Source organism: Chiloscyllium plagiosum, chromosome 21, assembly GCF_004010195.1.
Source record: "Chiloscyllium plagiosum isolate BGI_BamShark_2017 chromosome 21, ASM401019v2, whole genome shotgun sequence".
Taxonomy (NCBI): domain Eukaryota; kingdom Metazoa; phylum Chordata; class Chondrichthyes; order Orectolobiformes; family Hemiscylliidae; genus Chiloscyllium; species Chiloscyllium plagiosum.
In genome coordinates, this window is record NC_057730.1 from 22,262,923 (window position 1) to 22,285,485 (window position 22,563).

Genomic DNA, 22,563 nt, shown 5'->3' on the forward strand with positions numbered 1-22,563 from the left:
GAGGACTGCAGATGCTGGAGATCAGAGCTGAAAATGTGTTGCTGGAAAAGCGCAGCAGGTCAGGCAGCATCCAAGGAACAGGAGAATCGACGTTTTGGGCATAAGCCCTTCTTCAGGAATGAAGAAAGTCATTCCTGAAGAAGGGCTTATGCCCGAAACGTCGATTTTCCTGTTCCTTGGATGCTGCCTAACCTCACTATTATCCAATGCATTTGCCATTGATTTGCCCTCTCACCCAACCTGTCCAAGATCATGCCTGAAGGACCTCTGCATCCTTGTCACTGTTCACCCTCCCACCTAACTTGGGGGTATCATCTGCCAACTTTGAAATGGTATATTTCGTTCCCTCATCCAAATCATTAATATCTATTGTGAATAGCTGGGGTCTCAGCACTGATCCCTGCAGCACCCCTCTAGTTACTGCCTGTACATACATCGATAGCTTCTCTTTATTACCCTACTAGTTACATCTTCCAAAACACCAATAAACTTGTCAAATGTGATTTTCCCTTTTATAAAGCCCTGTTGACTCCAACTGCTCATGCTGTTGCTTTTGACAAATGCATTGTTAAGATATCCTCAATAATTAATTCACCATTTTTGTGACAACTGTTGTTAGGCTAACTAGCCTGTGAAATCGACATTTCGGGCAGGAGTCCTTCGGCGGGAAATTTCCTGATGAAGGGCTCCTGCCCGAAACGTCAATTTTCCTGCTCCTCAGATGCTGCCTGATATGCTGTCCATTTCCAGCACCACTCTAATCTTGATTGTAATCTCCAGCATCTGCAGTCCTCACTTTCGCCTAACTCGCACGTAGGTCTTGTTTTCCTTCTTCATCTGTTTTTGAATAGCAGTGTTACATTTACTAATTTGCAAACCACTGAGACTGTATGGAACCTACAGGATTGAAAAAAGCAAAATAGGGCATCTGTTGTCTCTGCAGCTACCTCAGAATCCTACAAATGTAGGCCTTCTGGTTCTGGGGATTCGTCAAGTTTTAGTCCCTTAAATTTCTCTATTAATTTCTGCTGCAAACATGAATTATTCAAAATGTCTCACTCTTATTAATTCCTTGGTTAATCTCTATCTTTGAGATGCAATTTGAGTCTACTGCTGGAAGTCAGATGAAATACTTGTTCATTCATTGAGGATGAATCTGCCTCATTGAGACTGTTACAAACTATACCTTTTCTCATTACAGTCATTTCGTCTTTAATGCAATGTTGCGTTTTTGTGCAACGCTGCACTCTAGAAAAATTGCGCTTTAGAAAGAGTTGGCGATATAATCGTGTTACAGCCAAATCATGCTGTAAAAGTTTGCGCTTTAGAAACAACATTCACAATTCTTCAATCATGTTGCAGCAAATTCAGGTTGACAAAATGCACGTTATAGCAGAACATCTTGTACTTTTTGGATCATTCTTTGCTGGTTTCCAAAACTCCCCCAATTCAGAGGCTTACTTGCATTTTTTCATGACAATATAAGCCTCTTCTTTAATACTATCCCTAATAAGGGTGGGTTCAAGCCCAACGTCTCGAGCATGTAATTTAGACTACAGTTCTAAACGTGGTGCTATATTTTTGGATGGAAGTTTAAACTGAGACTCGAAAACAAAAATTACTGGAAAAGTTCAATAGGTCTGGCAGTAAATGCGGAGAGAAACGCAGTTAACATTTCAGTTGCCCCTGAGGAAGGGTCACTCAACCCGAAACATTAACTCCAATTTTTCTCCACAGTTGCTGAGCTTTTGCAGCAATTTGTTTTTGTTTCTGACTTATAGCATCTGCAGTTCTTTAGGTTTTTATTTGAATTGAGAGCCTTGCTTTACCCTCTTGGGTGGATTGCATAAAATTCTTGAAAAAGGATCAGGAAATTCCTATCCAACATCCAAGACCTCCAGATTCACCACATAACCTAACCCAGGCCCTCCCGATAGTGCAACAGGCTCTCTCACTCCCTCAAGTGGTGCTTATCAGTATTGTGGGTGATTGCGTCATGACGCAGCGTGCGATGGGTGGCGCGGACTGAGCGGGACGGTTTGCGGCCTTGGGAGCGCCAAGCGAGAGCGGACCGAGAGCGGAATGTGAGTGGACGAGAATCCGTGTCCATCGGGGCCAAGGGGCGCCTGACTGCAGCGAGAATGGGCTCGCCGCTTTCGGGATGGGCCGCGTTCACTGCACTGTGACGATTTTAGAAGGATGAATAGTCCTTTGTACAGAATGGAATCTCGGTGTAGAACGGAGCCTGAGGCCTAGTTGAACGAATTTCATTGACCGGGAAACTCTGCTGTATCCTTGGGGCGCAGTGTCTGGGCCTGTGGTTGACACCTGACCCCGGGAATCCCCGCTAAGTAGCCCACTTGCCATGCTGGAGTCTTCCCCTCTTACTGAGTGGTCACTGGGGCAGCTTCCACACACCCCTGAACATTCCCAATACCTCTTCTTGAATGTGGTGAAATAAGAAATGAGGTGGGTCCTGTCAGTAGGGAATTATATAAGGCGTCAGTGAATATAGCGTCATAAATTTTAGATTAACGATGGAAAAGGACAAAGAACAAACCAAAAATAAGAAAAACTTAACGAGGAGGACGAGTTCTGCATTCAGTACTGTAATTAAACTCTGGACTGCCAGTCAAGGATGTACTTGAGGTACAGTTGGAAGTACATCCCCTAATGGGATTTTAGGATAAATAAATTACCTTACTAAACAATGAGATAGATAGAGAATGACAACTTGAGAAAGTGTCTTTTAACGTAACAAAGTCTGAAAGTGCTTCAAAGGAGTATTATAAAACAAAACATGACATAGTTACAGAAGGAAATATTAGGTCAAATTATCAAAATCTTGTTTAGAGAGGTTAAAAAGATAGAAGGGATGATGACCTGGAGGGATTTGAAAACCAAAAGTTTTTTTTATTAATTCATGGGATGACTGTGTTGCTGGTTAGGCCAGCATTTATTGCCCATCCCTAATTGCCCAGAGAGCTGTTAAACGTCAAATCACATGTAGGCCACGTGAGGTAAAGGCTGACTGTTTCCTTCCCTAAAGGATGTTAGTGAACCAGATGGGTTTTTCTGACAACCAAAAATGGATTCATAATTATCAATAGACTCCACAATGGAGGGATTTGAACCCGGTCTTTGGATTAACAGTCTAGCGATAATGCAAATAGGCCATCGACTTCCCCAGAAAATAAAAAGTTAAAAAATTTAAGATGTTGACAGGGAGCCACTGTATTTTATTGAGCACAGTAAAGGAATGGGCAGCATAGTTTTGGATGGCAAGTTTGTGAAGAATAAATTTGAAGGCCAGCCAAGAAGTGTTTTGGCATATTAAAGCCTGACAATTGATGAAGACATGAAATTGAAATAGTAGAAGGATGTGTGAGACAAATATCATGTTGATAATTCAAGCTGACGGGAAAGGTCAGAGAGGGAAATTAAAAAGGAAACAAAGAATGGGAAGAGACTGGCAGCTATCATTAAAGACAATCCAAAAGTATATGAATAGTGAAAGGATGATAAACAAGAGTATTCCCATTTTGAGACCAAAAAGAAGGATTTATGCATCCAGACTGAGATGCTATAATTTGCGCTGGTCATTACTAAGGAAGATTTCTTAGTAGGCAAAAGTTGTCAGTCATGCTGTCATAATGAATGGCAAAGTAGGTTCGAGGGCTGAATGGGAGCCTTCTATTTTGTATGTTTTTATGTTTCTATTTGGGAGCACATGAGATGATTTGTGGCCCAGAAATTGACAAAACTGGCTAAGTTGCCAAGACTGGAGGAGATGCACCTGAGGATACTGTGGGAAGTCAGGCCAAAACTTGTAGAAGCACAAGCCATAATCTTCCAAACCACTTTCTTAGGTGATGGCAGGGAATGAGAGTTGCCAGTGTTTGCACCTTTATTTAAAAAAAATCATGTCAGGATAAACCCAGCAATTCCAAGCCAGTCATTTTGACCTCCGTATTGGGAAAGCATTTTAAAAATGATAATCTTGGACAAAATTATGAATCACTTGGAAAAGTGAATTAATTAATTAAAGCCAGCAGGGATTTATTGAAGGCATATCCTGTTTAAATTGATTTGATCAGGTGGCGGATAGTTAATGAGAATAATGCATTTGCTATGGCATGCATGGACTTTCATATATTTGGTAAAGTGTTACAAAATAGACTTGCCAGCAGAGTTGAAGGCCACGGAGTATAATTAATAGCAGCAGCTTGGATACAAAACTGGTTTAGTTCGATGAAATCTTGAAATTGGAGCTTATATAGTGGGTTCTCTAGGAGAGTCGATGTTAGGGCAGTTGTTTTTCTTGGCTGTGTTAATAACAAATATACTTGGATGTACAGGGCATAATTTCAAAATATATGGTTACCACAAAATTGGACATTGGAATGAGCAGACTTATAACAAATGAAATTTATTGGCGGCAAGTGGAAAGTGATATGTTTTAGTAAGAAGAATAAGGATGGGCCACCGAAAATAAAAGAGTATACTTAAAAGAGAAAGCAGAATCAAAACTGCGGGTGTATATGTATAAGTTGAGAATGGCAGAGCAGGTTGAAAAAGTAGTTTAAAAAAACCATACAGGATCCTGCACTATATGGAGTCATAGAGTACGTAAGGGATGTTTTGATGAACTGTTAAAAACTCTGGTTTGCACTCAACTTGAATATTGTGTGTTCTGGGCACCACATTTTCGGAAGCATGTGAAGGCATTAAAGACAGTATTGAAAGGTCCATGAAAGTAGTTCCACTGAGGACCTTCAGTTATGTGGATAGATTGGGGCTGTTCTCCAAAGAGTAAGTTGAGAACCGATTCAGTAGTAATGTTCAAAATCAGGAAGGGAGCAAGTAGACAGAGCAGGTAGAAACTTTTTCATTGGTAGTGTGTGAGAGAATCAAGCCAATGATTAAAGATGAAAAGCGAGGCAGCATGAAAAACATTTTTATGCAGAGGCTGGTTAGGATCTGGAATGCTCTGCGTAAGAATGTGATAAAGGCAGGTGTAGTTATGGCTTTTAAAAATAACCAGTTAATTATCTGAAGATAAAACAATACAAAACTAGAGGCTGAGTGCTCCTACAGTGAGCTGAATGGTTTTCTTCTGTGTTGTAATGATCCTACAAATCTATGGCAGCACAGTGGCTCATTGGTTAGCACTGCTGTATCACAGTGCCAGAGATCCAGGTTCAGTTCCAGCCTTGGGCGACTGTCTGTATAGAGTTTCTGCATTCTCCCCATTTCTGCGTGGATTTCCTCTGGGTGCTCTGATTTCCCCCTGCACTCCAAAGATGTGCAGGTTAGGTGGATTGGCCATGCTAAATTGCCAATAGTGTTTGAGGATGTGTAGGTCAAGTGGATTTGCCACGGGAGCCGCGGAGTTGTAGGGATAGAATAGGATAGGGAGTGAGAATGAGTCGGATGCTCTTTGGAGAGTTGGTGTGGACCTGTTGGGCTGAATGGCCTGTTTCCACAGTGGGAATTCTATGGATGATTAGGAACTCTATGGATGATTAGGTGTGGATGATTTGACTGCCTAAACATGCTTTAGTATAGTATTTGCTCATATACTTTTGAGAATGTGAGAGTTATTGACATTAGTGGATTTATGGTATTGAATTTAATTTAAAACCACCTTCCATAATTTTAGCATGTTGCATATGCAGGCTGTGGAGTTCCATTTTTGAAGTGTATTTGCTGTTGTAGAAAACAACCAATTTACACACATCATGCTGTTACATATAACAATGATAAAGGGTCGATCATCTATTCTGCTGATACTGATTGGGGGATAAACACTGGATTGGACACCAAGTTCAACTCCTCCGACGTTCTTCAAAATAGTGCATGAAATCTTTTCGTGTCCACCTTTAATATATTAATAAAGTCAGTTCCTCTATAACACAATGGTTGTGTTCTTGTGCAACTCCGTGCAGTAGAAAAATCCCGCTTTAGAAACAGTGCTTAGTGTTGGTGCTGTGATTGCTTTATAGCCAACATACTTTTAAAAGTTCACGCTGTAGAAACATTTTCCCCAATTCATCAATCATGTTAAGATGAATTCACGTTGACGAAATGTGCATTATAAGAGAAAGGCCTGTACGTGTCTTGGTGTCACAATTGTTTGATGTAGTCCCAGTGAAATGCCTTGGGTTTTATAATTTTAAAAGTCCTACATAAATGCAAGTTGTTGCAACGTTCTTTATTGAAAATGCAGCGTTCCCACTTAGGATATTAGTTTCCTAATTTTTCATTGTATCGCCACTTGAGATAATCTGCTCGGGTCAGACTACGTGGACTGTTGTTGCTACTGACCTCATTCTCACCTACAAGATGCACACTAACAATTTACTGAGACTTGTTTGACAGTATCTTCCAAACCAGGGACATCTGATACTTGGGAACACCATTATCTGCAATTTTCCCTCCAAAATGAATATCATCCTCGCTTGGAGTTATGTTACTTTTTCCTTTACTGGAGTCGGTAAAAGGCTGACAGCTCTCTACCACCCCTTTCTCAAGAACAATTAGGGATGGATAGTAAATGTTAGCCTTGTCAGTAATGCACTCAAAAAAGGAACAATTTTTAGAAATTGTTGAAGTAACAGTGCAATTGTACTATTATCTAGAGCCTAAGAGCACAGTCATATTGGAACTTGAAAGAAATTTGTTCACTTATCAGACATTGCACTGATTAGGTGATTAGATTACTTACAGTGTGGAATGGAAGCATGTGTAAACTCTGATTAGCCTGTATCCACTCTCTTAACCCTTCTCGTCATTTCAATTTTGTGAAATACACAATGGTTATCAATTGGGTGGTTTTGCAGTAACAACAGGAACAGATTATGATGGACTGTACCATGTGAATGATGGAACAGGACACATTCACTCCATACTGGGAGAGCCTTGGCAGCTGATAGGTCAGAAACTACAAGAACTCAAAGATCAGCAAGGCAACGTATGTGTGGAACGTCAGGAGATGGGGGCGGTACTAAACAAGTATTCTGCATCAGTGCTTACTGTGAAGAAGGACATGGAAGTTATAGAATGTGGGGAAATAGATGGTGACATCTTGAAAAATGTCCATATTACAGAGGAAGTAGTGCTGGATGTATTAAAATGCTTAAAGGTTGATAAATCCTGCGGACCTGATCAGATGTACTCTACAACATTTTGTGAAGCTAGGGAAGTGATTGTTGGGCCCCTGTTGAGATATTTGTATCAATAGTCACAGGTGAGGTGCCTGAAGACTGGAGATTGGCTAACCTGGTGCCCATGTTTAAGAAAGGTGGTAAGGAAAAGCCAGGGACCTATAGACTGGTGAGCCAGACATCCGTGGTGGGCATGTTGTTAGAGGGATTCCTGAGGGCCAGGATTTACATGTATTTCAAAAGGCAAGGACTGATTATGGATAGTCAGCATGGTTTGTGCATGGGAGATCATGTCTGAAAAACTTGATTGAGATTTTTGATAAGGTAACAAAGATTGATCAGGACAGAGTGGTGGACCTGATCAATATGGACTTCAGTAAGGCTTTCGAAAATGTTCGTCATGGTAAACTGGTTGGCAATGTTAGATCACATAGAATACAAGGAGAACTAGCCATTTGGATACAGAACTGGCTCAAAGGTAGAAGACAGAGGGTGATGGTAGAGGGTTGACTTTCAGACTGGAGGCTTGTGACCAGTGGAGTGCCACAAGGATTGGTGCTAGGTCCACTGCTTTTCGTCAATTTATATAAAATGATTTGGATGTGAACATAGGAGGTATAGTTAGGAAGTTTGCAATTGACATCAAAATTGGAGGTGTAGTGCAAAGTGAAGAAGGTTACCTTAGAGTACACTGGGATCTTGATCAGATGGGCCAGTGGGCCGAGGAGTGGCAGATGAAGTTTAATTTAGAATAACGTGAGGTGCTGCATTTTGGAAAGGCAAATTGGGGCAGGATGTATACAGTTAATGGTAAGATTCTGGGGAGTGTTACTGAACAAAGAGACCTTGGTTCATAGTTCTTTGAAAGTGGAGTCGCAGGTAGATAGGATAGTGAAGGTGGGGTTTGATATGCTTTTGTTTATTGGTCGGTGCATTGAGTATAGGAGTTGGGAGGTTACGTTGTGGCTGTTCAGGCTATTGGTTAGGCCACTTTTGGAATACTGCATGCAATTCTAGTCTCTCTCCTTTCAGGTGGATATTGTGAAACTTAGGAGTTCAGAAAAGATTTACAAGGATGTTGCCAGGGTTTGAGCTATAGGGAGAGGCTGAATAGGCTTGTGCTGTTTTCCCTGGAGACTGAGGGGTGACCTTATAGAGGTTTATAAAGTCATGAGGGGCATTAATAGGGTAAATAGCCAGGGTCTTTCTTTTTAGGGTGGGGAAGTCCAGAACTAGAGGGCATAGGTTTAAGGTGAGATGGGAAAGATTTAAAGGGGACCCAAGGTGCAACTTTTTCATGCAGAGAGTGATGCATGTATGGAATGTGCTGCTAGAGGGCTTGGTGGAGGCTGATATGATTACAACATTTAAAAGACATCTGGATGGGTTTATGAATAAGAAGGGTTTAGAGGGATAGGGGCCAAGTGCTGGCAAATGGGACTAGATTAATTTAGGATATCTGGTCGGCATGGACGAGTTGGACCAAAGAGTCTGCTTCTGTGCTGTACATCTCTGTTACTCCAATAACTTGATCAGAATCAAATTGTTGGAAAAACTCAACAGGTCTGCTAGTTCTGAAGGATCACTGGACTCAAAACATTAATCTACTTTCTCTCCACAGATGCTGCCAGACCTGATGAGTTTTTCCATTAGTTTTTGATTTTGTTTCTGATTCACAGCATCCGCAGTATTTTGGTTTTTTTGAGAAGAACTCACTATGGATTCTGAATTAGTTTTATCATTGCAAATATTTACGTTAAGGTGAGCATTCTGTTTATTGATGAAATGATGGCAATGAATCACTTGATATCTCTTTGTTAAATAGATAATCTGCCAGTAAGCTGCCAAAAAATGAGATGTAAATACAGTATGGTTCTAGAGCAGTAAAGTTGACTGTAGAACTTAGATATAACCTTACTGAGTAGTGAAGCATGGCCTCAAGGCCAGACAAGCTTTTTGTACTTTTATTTGTTGTCAATTTTAAAGCATTTTCTGCTTCATTGAGGATGTCTCCTGGTTTTGTTCCCACTATTGTCTGATGTTAATTGTGCACTGGTGATATTGTGCAACACCATAAAAATCTCATTTCATCTGGCACAAATCTTACAGATTAAAGGAAATGTGAACAATGCTTTAGAGGTGCACTCATTGTCGTTCACAGGAGAGCTACTAGGATGCAAATGGTGAAATTGGTTTGGGATTTTCAAATACATAGAGCACAAGAAAAGATACAAGATTGGTGATGTGAGGAATTTTTCAATACAGTAAGGTGTATTGCTGTATATGCAATACAATCTCAGATTTACAGGGATGGTGAAAATCAGCTTGGGCCAAGTTTACAGGAGCCAGTTAAAATCAAAGTACTGGAAATAGCACATCTGTGCAGAAAGGGAAATCACTATTAATGTAACCTAAGTTTTTCCAGCACTTTCTTTTTGTTTGAAACTTCTAGCATCTGCAGTTTTTTTATATAGTTGAAGAAACCACTGTTGCTGTGTAACCAAATCAGGTTTGATATATCTGGCCGAATAAAAATAAATGGGCAGCAGATCCTATTATTAATCCTTCTTAATTATTCCATTCTTTGAGAGAAGTTCTGAAACATGTGTCTTTGGCCAGTACTTGGGCCTGCAGTGTACCTGCAGAGCATATCAGAATTGTTATCCTGACTCTGCAGGTGGTAGTTGTGCAAACAGAATGAAGCACAACCTGAAATCCGTGTTGGTAACACTTGGTTTGTTATGTGGTTATGTCTGATTGTAATTGTATCAGATTTCTGAGACCTGTGGGGCACCTTGTGAGCTCTCAGTATATGCAATTGTTGAATGCTGCGTTGTTGGGCTCTGAGTCATTTGATACTTTGTTGACATATGTTATTCCAACTTCCTGATTATTATTATAGTACATAAATAGTGTTGAGGTACAGACCAACTACAGTCAAATTAAGAACAAAGTTGAATGTCTGAGTGTACTTTTTATTCCTTTGTATTGCAAAGGTCAAAAATGCTCGACATTCATAGGTCAGTCAGCAACTAAAAAGCTTGCCTGAAATGTTAATTCCTCTTTGATTCTGAAGTTGTTGTTGTTTTTATCCAGCCTGGTCTAATTTCAAATCATATAAGGTCCTTTGCCCCTCTCCATGCAGGCTTATGGGTTGCTTTCTACCACAGACACCATTTGCTTGGGCTTAGTTGTTAGCGGTTCCTTACTTTCTTTTACTCAGTAACTTTTGATAATACCTTTCCAACAGGGCTCCGTCGCCGACCAAGCGTAAAGAACACACTCAAGAAAAATCCAAAGACAGGACCAAGGAAAAATCTAGTATCAAGGAGTCAAGTGAGAAAGAACGAGGTCGTGATAAGACCCGCAAAAGGAGAAGTGCCTCAACTGGGAGCAGCAGCACTAGGTACCGCGAGAGTAAATGGGCTGGGCAGCTATTCACATCACATAAGCCACCCGTACCAATTTGGAACCTATGTGATGAATTCCTTTTCTTATGGCAGTGTGGGAAATAGCATCAAGGTGCATGTCCACCAAAATGCTAAATTCTGGGTTTTTAATGAAAAAAATCTTTTAGTGGCTAAATGGTCTCTTGCAGAAAATAATGTTAATTAACAGTACTGAGAACTGGTTGTTCTAGCATGTTCGGTGTGGGAGCTGAGAATTCAGTGCATGCTCAATGACTTGAGTGAATAATCTACGCAGATGCTCCAGACTTGTGGTAATTGGGTGCTGCATTGTTGAAGGGCTCTGCTCATGGACTGCCTAGGTGGGCCACAAATATGAAAATTGTGATAAATGCATCTGACTGGCAAAAATTACTGTTGTGCTGAAGTTCATTCCTAGCAGAAAATATGTAACTAGAATACAAGATCTTGGTAAATACAGTGACAGTCTGTAAATTTCTTTGCAAATTAGTGCTTCTGATGACTACTAAATAGTCTGGTCTTTGTGCAGGCATAGTGTAAGTTCTTTGATAATTAAGCAGTCTTCCTTTGATGAAACCAGGGACTTTAGCAAGGAAATTTGGTGATAATTGTTGCTATGATTTGTTAATTCTTACAACTTTTAATGTTATCCTTAATACCCTGCCTTGTTAGCCCACCCCAAATGAATTATCTCTCACTTTTTCAGTTTGTATTAAGAAAAAAATAATTATTTTGTAATGCCCTCAATTTGTATGGAATGACATTACCTACCAAACAACAGTGACTACTAGTAGGAAGTTCATTGTATGCAGAGCTTTGGATTTTTGGTGTGATTTAAGTATAAATTCCTTTTTTCACACTGGTCAGATGAAAGTGCTAACAAAAATAAAAGTCAGTCCAAATCTATTATAGCTTTAGCCCAATTCTTATTGTGGAACACAGCCAAGGCAGTGTTTGAGGAATTATTGTTTGGGTTAGCACCACTGCCTTAAGGGGGGAAACATGTAAGAATTCTATTCCATCCTTTTTCAGCTGAAGTCAGCTAATGTAGTACACAGTCTGATAAACCTTTGGAGCTGGAGTTCTTCGGAGCTTCACCCACGTAATGTGTTGAAGCAGGAATGCTGTCATTGACAATAAAATTGTACCAAGATTGCTTCAGTGATGTTCTTTGTTTTCTAGTATGCAGCAGAGTGAAGTCACTATTTAAGTCTTGCTTTTAAATGTATGCTTGGAGCATTGAGTAGAGGACAGTGCATGTGGCTAGGATCTGAAAGTTGAGCTCTGCATCTGCAAAAGTAATACCCCTTTTGTGGTATTGTCAAGGACATAGATTAGCTTGAATCCTAACCTTGTCTGCTGTCTGTTGATACATCTCTCTTTTTCTCCCTTGGTAACTCTCTCACATTTCTAGCTCCAGCTCCAGTTCGGGATCCAGTTCTACCTCTGCCTCCAGCAGTGGATCGAGCTCATCCTCAGCCTCTAGTCGCTCTGGAAGTTCTAGCAGTTCTCGTAGCTCCAGTTCCAGTACTTCCTCTGGATCTCCAAGTCCGTCCCGACGCAGGCATACTAACAGGAGGCGCACTCGTTCAAAGTGAGTTCAGTAAAAACACTTGCAAATAAACTGTTGCAAACAATTCAGTGAAACTCTTTTATCAATAATTATCTTTGACTCAGAGAAGCAATTTTGATTAGATTTTGCGTTTCAACCTGTCCCTTGGTTAGGCAGGAACTAAACTTCTGAATCAATAAGGCAGTGATTGTCAGTTCAAATCTCACTCCTGTTTGAGAACTTGAGTTCAGTTTTTCAAAAAGATCTACCAGTAAAAAGCTGGTTTTAATAAGTGACTGTGTAGCTTGTTAGTTTGTTATAAAATCCCAGCTGTTCACTCGTAATAAAAGTAGAAAACATTTGAAATACTCAGGTCTGAAAACATCTGTGGTGTCAGGGTTATTACCCTAAATGATTAACTCTTTCTCTGCGTGTGCTGTCAGAGCAGCTGAGTATTTGTGGAATTCACCTTTTCCAGCATCTGCAGTATTTTGCTTTTGTATTACTGGTTCACTCATGTCCATGAAAGAAAAAACCCTGGTGTTATTTTGCAATGTGTGCCTCTGTTATTCTAGCTGTACACCAATAAGGTTTACTTTTAAAGCAAAATACTGCATGGTGCTGGATAGCTATAATAAGAAGAAAGTGCTGAAAATAGCAGTATCTCTGGAGAGAGACAAACACAATTAACATTTCACTTAGGTATGACTCTTCAAAACTCCTCAGAAGTGTCAAAATGTGAAGAGTATATGCTGTCTAAAGGACAAAGGTGAAAGAAGAAAAACAAAAGGGCTGAGATAAAGGTGGAAAATGGGAGAGATTGAAATGATAAAAAGGCAAAGCTGTAATACTGATTGCTGTAAAAAAACACAGCAATTGCCAAAGTGTATGTAAGTGCTTTGAAGGAGATTCTGAAGTGGTTTACTAGATTGACACCTGGAATGAGAAGTTGTCTTGTGAAGATAAATTGGACAGGCTAGGTTAGTTTTTGTTGGAATTTAGAAGAACAAGTCATAGAGATGTACAGCACAGAAACAAACCCTTCAGTCCAACCCATCCATGCTGACCAGATATCTCAACCCAATCTAGTCCCACCTGCCTGCACCTGGTCCATCTCCCTCCAAACCCTTTTAAATGTTCCCATTGTACTAGCCTCAACCACTTCCTCTGGCAGCTCATTCCATACATGTACCACCCTCTGAGTGAAAACATTGCCCCTTAGGTCTCTTTTACATCTTTCCCCTCTCATCCTAAACCAATGCCCTCTAGTTCTGGACTCCCCCACCCCAGGGAAAAGACTTTGTCTATTCATCCTATCCATACCCCTCATGATTTTATAAACATCTATCTCAACCTCTGTCGCTCCAGGGAAAACAGCCCTTGCCTATTCACTCCCTCCCTATAGCTCAAATCCTCCAACCCTGGCAACATCTTTGCTGAACCCTTTCAAGTTTTACAACATCTTTCCGATAGAAAGGAGACCAGAATTGAACACAATATTCCAACAGTGGCCTAACTAATGTCCTTTACAGCCGCCACGTGACCTCCCAACTCCTGTACTCAATACTCTGACCAATAAAGGAAAGCATACCAAACGCCACCTTCACCATCCTATCTACCTGTGACTCCACTTTCAAGGAGCTGTGCACCTGCACTCCAAAGTCTCTTTGTTCAGCATCACTCGCGAGGACCTTATCATTAGGTGTATAAGTCCTGCTAAGATTTGCTTTCCCAAAATGCAGCATCTCACATTTATCTAAATTAAACTCCACCTGTAACTCCTCAGCCCATTGGCCCATCTGATCAAGATCTCATTGTAATCTCAGGTAACCTTCGCTGTCCACTACACCTCCAATTTTGGTGTCATTAGCAAACTTACTAACTAAACCTCTTATGCTCACATCTAAATCATTTATATAAATGATGAAAAGTAGAGGACCCAGCACCAATCCTTGTGGCACTCCACTGGTCACAGGCCTCCAGTCTGAAAAACAACCCTCCACCACCATCTCTGTCTTCTAACTTGGAGCCAGTTCTGTATCCAAATGGCTAGTTCTCCCTGTATTCCATGAGACCTAACCTTGCTTACCAGTCTCCCATCGGGAGGGTTGAATGAAGTACATAAAATCCTGAATGGACTTGTCAAAGTGGATGCAGAAAGCATGTTTCCTTTGGTGGTTAAGTCTAAAACTGCATTAAAGTTAGGTGTTGTCTTATAACAAATATAAAACATATTTTCTCTGTTGGTGTGCAACTTTGGAATCTCTCAAGGCGGTTGTGGCAGAGTTGTTGAATGTTTTTGACCTGGTGGTAGATTTTTATGAGGCAAGGGGATCAAAGGTTATCCAGTGTAGATAGGAATAAGTAATTTGAAACACAAACAAATTAGCTGAAAAAATGTATTGATGGAAAAGCGCAGCAGGTCAGGCAGCATCCAAGGAGCAGGAGAATCGACGTTTCGGGCATAAGCCCTTGTTCAGGAAACAAACAAATTAGCCATGATCTAATTAAATGGTAAAATGGTCAACTTCTGCTTCTAGTTTACATTTTTGTAACTGTTACAAAATCTGTTACCAGCGATTCCTGTTTGAAAAACTGGGCCATTTAGCACTCTGGGAGTATTACTCAACATGATAGAGGGCATCCTTAATTTGAAGGTAGGACTTCATCTCCGCAAAGACTATACAGTGGTCACTCCTACAAATGCTTTCTTATGAAAGAGCGAAACTGGACGGATCACTGGCATTGACCCAGGCACTAGAAATAACAAAGGAGGGCCTACCCTTTTTACACTATTAAGTTCTCTCTACTAACCAGATTTGGAGGAAGTGTATCACAGATTAGACTATCAACAGCCTGACATAGTCATTCTCATGGAATCATACCTTACAGGCAATGTTGCAGACAGTGCCATTGTCACTTGGCATGTCCTGATAGTGGAAAACACCTTCTGTACCAAGTGGCATACAGGTGGGAATAATTGCTGGATTCCATCAACTCTCATAGCATTAGGTGAAATGTGGCTAAGGAAACCTGCTGATCACCACACAACTTCCTAACCAAAAGAAACCAAACAAGGTTAGTTCTCCTCCATGTTTAATACTTGGAGGAAGCATTGTCAGTGGCGGGACACAGAATATACTCTGCGTGAGAGACTGCATTGCCTGTCACTAAAGGTGACTCAGTACCAACATTACTGATTGGATTGGCTGAGTCAAAAAGGAAATAGCTGCTAGACTGAGTCTCTGTCAGCTGACAGAAGAATGTCCTTGACATCATCCTTACCATCTGCCTATAGCAGATACATCTGAGTGACCACTACACAGTCTTTGCGGAGATGAAGTCCTGTCTTCAAATTAAGGATGCCCTTTAACATGTTGAGTAATACTACCACTGTGCTAAATGGCAACCCAACCCTGACTGCAACTCCAATCTCACGCTCTTCTCTCGAAAGGCAGCAAAGATGAGAGCAATGTGAACCTATCATTGGAGAAAGTGGAGCATTGTATATGGAGTTTGTGCGAGACAGGATCTGAGATTGCAGGAACGGCTCTGATGTTCCCACATTGGCTGTTTCTCCAGTCATAGCTTTGCAGTTCCCACTCTTGCTGCAATGCTGAAATTTCAAAGAAAATCTTGGTAGGAATTTTAGAGTAAATATTTAAACTGGTGGATTTCAGAGATCTATGCAAGTTGCAAATCCCTAAATGACAGAAATATCTCATCTCTGGTAAACACTAACTCATTTTCATTGGATGGCATCTGCTGATGATTTTACTGTTCTCATTTTCACTGACTGTATACCCACCTTTTGTTTCTTCTCTTGACTCATTACCATCTATTTCTGCCTTTCAGTCTTTTCGTCCTTTGGTTTACTTGTTGATGAGATGTGAGCATTGCTGGCAACCCTATTTTTAATTGCCCTTGAAAGGCTGGTAGTGAGTCACTGCCTTAAGATGCTGCAAATGGTGGGCAGGCACCAGCTTGTTGCTGCTGTGATCTCTAGTAGCCCATATTTTGTTAGTGGTCAGCATGGGAGAGCTGTCAGGATTGCAGTCCTGACCCTGGACCTCATGATCACCTGGCAACTTTACAAACTTAATAGATTGAGGAATAGCCTGTCCATTGGGCAACTTGCAGGGAACTAAATGGCATTAGTGTGAAATATGGTTTCTTCAGTTTGTTATTGTGTTTATATATTTTCATATAGAGCGCTGTGTCACCCTAGTGGCTCTGTCTCTTTCACAGCTTCATTGAGTTGGATGCAAAGGTGATTACAATGGTTTTAGAAAATGGGTGAGGAGGGGGTTTATGAGATTTTGGGTGGTAGAGGAGGCAGACTTTGGATTGTTCAGTGTAAAAACAATACTGTAGTGCTGGAAATCTGAAATACGGGATGCTGGGGAAGCTGAACAGCTCTGGCAGTATCTGTGGAAAGAGAAATAGTTAACGTTTTGAGACTGGTGTGACTCCTCTTCAGCTCTGGGATTGGGCAGTATGGAAGTAATGTGAAATTCCATAGTAATAGATCAGAGCTTTGTGTTGCTTGACCCATCTAGGAAATATTCCATTTGGGACTCTTTTAGCTTGAAGTTGTAAATGTTCTTTGGTGAATTATTGGGAATTCTAATCAAATTTGCAACCAGGCATAGATCACTCCAAGATCCCTTCATTGCAGGTGGGATAATTTTTTTGAACTTTGAATACATTTTCTCCAACATCATTCACTCCCAGAGATGTGCAAATGCAATCTGTTTGTAGTAAGCAGTGATCTACTCCATATGTATAAACTGTTGTTTGTTGCATTGACAGATCTAAATCACCAAAACGAGATGACAAGGAAAGAAAGAAAAGAAGTCCAACTCCCAGGCCAACGAAAGTGCACATTGGCAGGCTGACAAAGAATGTGACCAAGGTAATGGTTTTACCTAAGTTTGAGGTGAGCTACAGCCCCAGATTAATGGAACTGTTGGGGTTTTTGGGCAGATGGCACCAGGACACTGTAGCTCTGGCCCACACACTGCAGGATGACTTGGGTGGAAATGCTTTTTCTGTCAAAATTTTCTGCTTGCATGGTTTTTGTTATTGGCATTGACAGTTTCAGGAATTAGTTTCTTCTTCTCCCAAACAGAAGGATTTTAACTAGTCACTGACTTCTGAAAGCTTTAACACTTGCCAAGAGATGTATAGCACGCAAACAGACCCTTCGGTCCAACCCGTCCATGCCGACCAGATATCCCAACCTGCCAGCAACCCAGACTGTAACCCTCCAAACCCTTCCTATTCATATACCCATTCAAATTCCTTTTAAATGTTGCAATTGTACTAGTCTCCACCACATCCTCTGGCAGCTCATTCCATACACTTACCACCCTCTGCGTGAAAATGTTGTCCTTTGGGTCTCTTTTATATCTTTCCCCTCTCATCCTAATCCTATGCCCTCTAGTTCTGGACTCTCCCACCCCAGGGAAAAGGCTTTGTCTATTTATCCTATCCATGCCCCTCATGATTTTGTAAACTTCTATAAGGTCACCCCTCAGCCTAGGACGCTCCAGGGAAAACAGCCCTAGCCTGTTCAGCCACTACCTATAGCTCAAATCTTCCCTCCCTACTTCTGTAATTTGCAATCCTGCAAGATATCTGCACTCTAATTCTGATTTTAATTATTCCATTTAATTTCTTAGCTTTAAACGTTGGCATTCTCTCTTTAAACCACCTCACCTCTATCTATACCCTTTAAAATGCTTCTTAAAATTGATAAAGCTTTTGCTCATTTGCCTTAACATTTCCATGTAATTTGGTGTCATGCTTCATTGTATATCATTTCTCTGAAATTCTTGGAATGTTTTAATACATTAAAACTGGAACTGTGTCACTGTCATTAGGTCAAAATCCTGGAGCTCCTTTCCTTACAGCCATGTGTGTCCTTACACCACAGGGACTTCAGTGGTTCACCAAGGTAGCTCAGGGTAACTGTCTGCAGGGTAATTGGGGATTATGATAAATGCTGGGTCAGCCAGTGATACCGACTTTGCACCTGTGAATTAAAAGAAGCTCCGATGTGTTTTGGAGTGGGCTGAATGAACGTTCTGTTCAGAACTTTTGTGTACTCTAACGCTGCAAACTGTGACTGATGCTCTTTCTTTGGCCACAGGAGCACATCATGGAGATCTTCTCTACATATGGGAAGATCTATGATAAATGCTGGGTCAGCCAGTGATACCCACTTTGCACCTGTGAATTAAAAGAAGCTCCGATGTGTTTTGGAGTGGGCTGAATGAACGTTCTGTACAGAACTTTTGTGTACTCTAACGCTGCAAACTGTGACTGATGCTCTTTCTTTGGCCACAGGAGCACATCATGGAGATCTTCTCTACATATGGGAAGATCAAACTGATTGATATGCCACTAGACCGCTTCCACCCTCACTTGTCCAAAGGTTATGCCTATGTGGAGTTTGAGAACCCAGATGATACAGAGAAGGCTCTGAAACATATGGATGGAGGTAACAGCTAATTTAGAGACAAAACTCCCATCGTGTGACTTTAATATGAGTGATAGACAGTCAGTCAACATTCAGCAGAATACAGACAGACCAAAATCATCAGTAAAATGGCTAATTACTATTATACTGTATTTCATGCTGTAAATTCTCTTGTACAGCAAAATGAGAGTATTTTTAATTGTCTTGTGCACATGGGGACAACATCCTTGGGAAGTGGTATTATGATGACAGTATTTATAGAGGATTTTAATTTTTGAATGATTATTCAGTTTCTTCGTCCCACAGCCTTCAAGATGAGAGCAGATGCATATTTTGCTTGCTGTCCTCACACAATTTGGTTTGACATGAGTTTGTTGGCTTTGCTGAGTGAATGGGAAACTGGCAGGTCAAGCCTGAATCCAGATCTTGAGCTGATTTTCCCAGCCTAGCAATGTTGTGTTGTTGGAAGTGGGGATATGCTGTACTGGAACCAAAGTCCTGATTGCCTGATAAGGTAGATACAAAAATCCTACAACACTATTCAGATAGGAACAGGAATTCTTGCCACTGCCCTGGCCATTGTTTTGCTCTTGTTTATTGTGAATGATTAGTAGATTTATTTTCTCACCTGATGTGGTGCTGTAGGCATACACCGTCTAAATTTTATTTTCCATTGAGCAGACCTCTGAGGTTGGAGTATATATTGACTTCCAAAACTAGAAATCAATGCATTGGCACACCTCTGGGCAGCTTAGAGGGAACTTTGATGTGTGGCATGTTTTGAAAATGCATTGGTTCTGCTGAAGACTCTTGTCTTCTTGCGTTTTACCCAGTTTGTTTTGTGTAGGTCAGATCGATGGTCAGGAAGTAACAGCGACTGCCGTGTTGGCTCCTCGGCCCAGACCATTGCCTCGACGAATGACGCCTCCACGTAGAATGCCACCACCTCCTCCCATGTGGCGTAGAACTCCCCCACGAATGAGGAGAAGGTTAGTTATAGGATTAGGTTTTCTCTGGTGTGTGTGGCTGTTTAATTTTTAAACATGTGGCCCATTGATGTCAAGCTTTAGAATGGTGCATAATTTTTTTGGCCTGGGGATGCATTGCCACATGGAGACACAGAGCTGACTTAATGCTTGTCTTGTGACACAGGTCCCGCTCGCCTCGCAGACGGTCACCAGTCCGCAGACGGTCTCGGTCACGATCACCAGGACGCCGGCGTCACCGTAGCAGATCCAGCTCCAACTCCTCCCGATAAAGACTGTAAATTTTCTGGGGCTTCTGTTCATAAGATAAATCTTGAAATGGAGGCTGAAATGTACTTTGGCAATTTAGTGAATTTTCCCCATCTCTTAACTCTGTTCAGGTTGTGTTTTACTTCAGTTCTGTAATTAAGTGGGTGGGTGGGAGGGCGTAGGGAGAAATTCTGTATTTTAAATGTTTGCACATAATATGTGCTCTGTTTGGGGTAGGATGGGGATGGAAAGGTACAACCCAGGACTGTGAGAATGTCCATGTATTAAATGAAGGCAAATACGGAACACTATCCAGTCATCAAATTATAATGGTCATCAAGACAGCACCTGGGGTCTTGGTTGCTATTGTTGATGGTAGAGCAGATTCCCTGTCAGATTGACCTCCAAACAAATGCAGTGTTGTTGAGATGAAGGAGGTGCTACTCATGATTTGCTCCAACATGGGACTGGTTAAGTTTTGCTTCATTCACACAATCCAAGTAGAAAATGAACAGAGAAATAATGTTTGGATTCAGATATGAGTTTTAATTCACACATGGGGACGTTCTGCAGGAGTTGAGTATCAAGAGTGACTCTGTCCAATTGTTTTGGATTTTTGTATTTTTTTTTTGGTTGGATCCTTTGCTGTATTTATACCATTTTTCTGTATAAGTTCTATACTTCAATAAACCAGGATCATTATCTGATGGTCAGTGAGGAATTTATTTGACAAACATAAGCCTGCAAACAGTCCAGCATGTCAAACACTGATGACATGATTGAAATGAAACTCAAGGCGCACTAAGCCTCTTAGTATCTGGATTAACTTTTCCATTGCAAGAAATCAGAATTATAAATTAATCTCACAGGACAACTCCTTGTTAGGGTACTTTTATTTACATTGCACAAGTTTGTAATTTAGAGAGAATGTTAAGTTTACACAAGGTACAACAAAGGCCTGACAACAGTTCAGTGGTCATACTGAAACATCAGAGTGAGCCTAGCTGCCCTGTACCTATGATTAATGGACCAATGATTTATCCACAAAATAACAGGCTAATGTAACAGAACTCCTGTCTAAATGGTAGAATGTCATGAAGTATTCTATTGGCTTAGACTTCTGCACTGAATAAGGAACCCAACTTTGTGCTCAAATCACAAACCAATAATCTCCGAGACGTCTCAGGCCGTGTCTTCAGAATCCTTAAGGGGGAGGGTGTGCAGCCAGAAGTCGTGGTGCACGTTGGCACCAATGACATAGGTAGGAAGAAGGGTGGGGAGGTCATTCAGGAGCTCAGGGAGTTCGGCTGGAAGCTAAAAGCTAGGACGGACAGAGTCGTCATCTCTGGGTTGTTGCCGGTGCCACGTGACAGTGAGGCAAGGAATAGGGAGAGAGTGCAGTTGAACACGTGGCTGCAAGGATGATGTAGGAGGGAGGGCTTCAGGTATTTGGACAATTGGACTGCATTCTGGGGAAGGTGGGACCTGTACAAGCAGGACGGGTTGCACCTGAACCAGAAGGGCACCAATATCCTGGGAGGTAGGTTTGCTAGCACTCTTCGGGGGGTTTTAAACTAATTTGGCAGGGGGGTGGGATTCGGACTTGTAGTCCAGCAAGTAGGTTAGCTGTTTGTCAGGACGTCCAAGAATGTAGGGAGGCTGTGGAGAAGGTAGCACTGACAGGGAATACTTGCGGACACAGAGATGGGTTCAAGTGTGTATACTTCAACGCAAGGAGTATCAGAAATAAGGTGGGTGAACTTAAGGCGTGGATCGGTACCTGGGACTATGATGTTGTGGCTATAACGGAAACGTGGATAGAAGAGGGACAGGAATGGTTGTTGGAGGTTCCAGACTACAGATGTTTCAGTAAGATTAGGGAGGGTGGTAAAAAAGGAGGGGGGGTGGCGTTGCCAATTAGAAATGGTATAATGGCTGCAGAAAGGCAGTTCGAGGGGGATCTGCCTTTGGAGGTAGTATGGGCTGAAGTCAGAAATAGGAAAGGAGCAGTCACCTTGTTGGGTGTTTACTATAGGCCCCACAGTAGCAGCAGAGATGTGGTGAAACAGATTGGGAAACAGATTTTGGAAAGGTGCAGAAGCCACAGGGTAGTAGTCATGGGCGATTTCAACTTCCCAAATATTGATTGGAAGCTCTTTAGATCAAGTAGATTGGATGGGGCGGTGTTTGTGCAGTGTGTCCAGGAAGCTTTTCTAACTCAGTATGTAGATTGTCCGACCAGAGGGGAGGCCATATTGGATTTGGTATTGGTAACGAACCGGGACATGTGATGGGCTTGTTAGTGGGTGAACATTTTGGTAATGGTGACCACAATTCTGTGACTTTCACCTTGGTTACGGAGAGAGATAGGTGCGTGCAACAGGGTAGGTTTTACAATTGGGGGAAGGGTAAATACGATGCTGTAAGACAGGATCTGAGGAGCATAAGTTGGGAGCATAGGCTGTCAGGGAAGGATTAGATTAGATTAGATTACAGAGTGGAAACAGGCCCTTCGGCCCAACAAGTCCACACCGCCCCCCCGAAGTGCAACCCATATCGTGGAAATGTGGAACTTTTTCAAGGAACAGATACGACGTGTCCTTGATATGTATGTACCTGTCAGGCAGGATAGAGATGGTCGTGTGAGGGAACCTTGGTTGGCGAGGGAGGTTGAACGTCTTGTAAAGAGGAAGAAGGA

General features: G+C 41.5%; 1 protein-coding gene across 3 annotated transcripts; it reads left to right on the top strand.

Moving 5' to 3' along the window:
• The first annotated feature begins 1,978 nt into the window (after window positions 1-1,978).
• On the top strand, window positions 1,979-20,567 carry LOC122560641 (RNA-binding protein with serine-rich domain 1-like). 3 transcript variants are annotated; one of them, XM_043711501.1, is made up of 7 exons: window positions 1,979-2,084; window positions 10,417-10,572; window positions 12,009-12,188; window positions 16,959-17,061; window positions 18,498-18,651; window positions 19,478-19,619; window positions 19,783-20,567. In XM_043711501.1, coding segments are annotated over exons 1-7 (843 nt in total). In that variant the 5' UTR covers window positions 1,979-2,082; the 3' UTR covers window positions 19,889-20,567. The 3 variants fall into 3 exon arrangements, with proteins under 3 accessions (XP_043567436.1, XP_043567435.1, XP_043567434.1); XM_043711500.1 differs by lacking the exon at window positions 1,979-2,084 and adding an exon at window positions 2,198-2,469; XM_043711499.1 differs by lacking the exon at window positions 1,979-2,084 and adding an exon at window positions 8,869-8,927.
• Window positions 20,568-22,563: the final 1,996 nt, after the last annotated feature.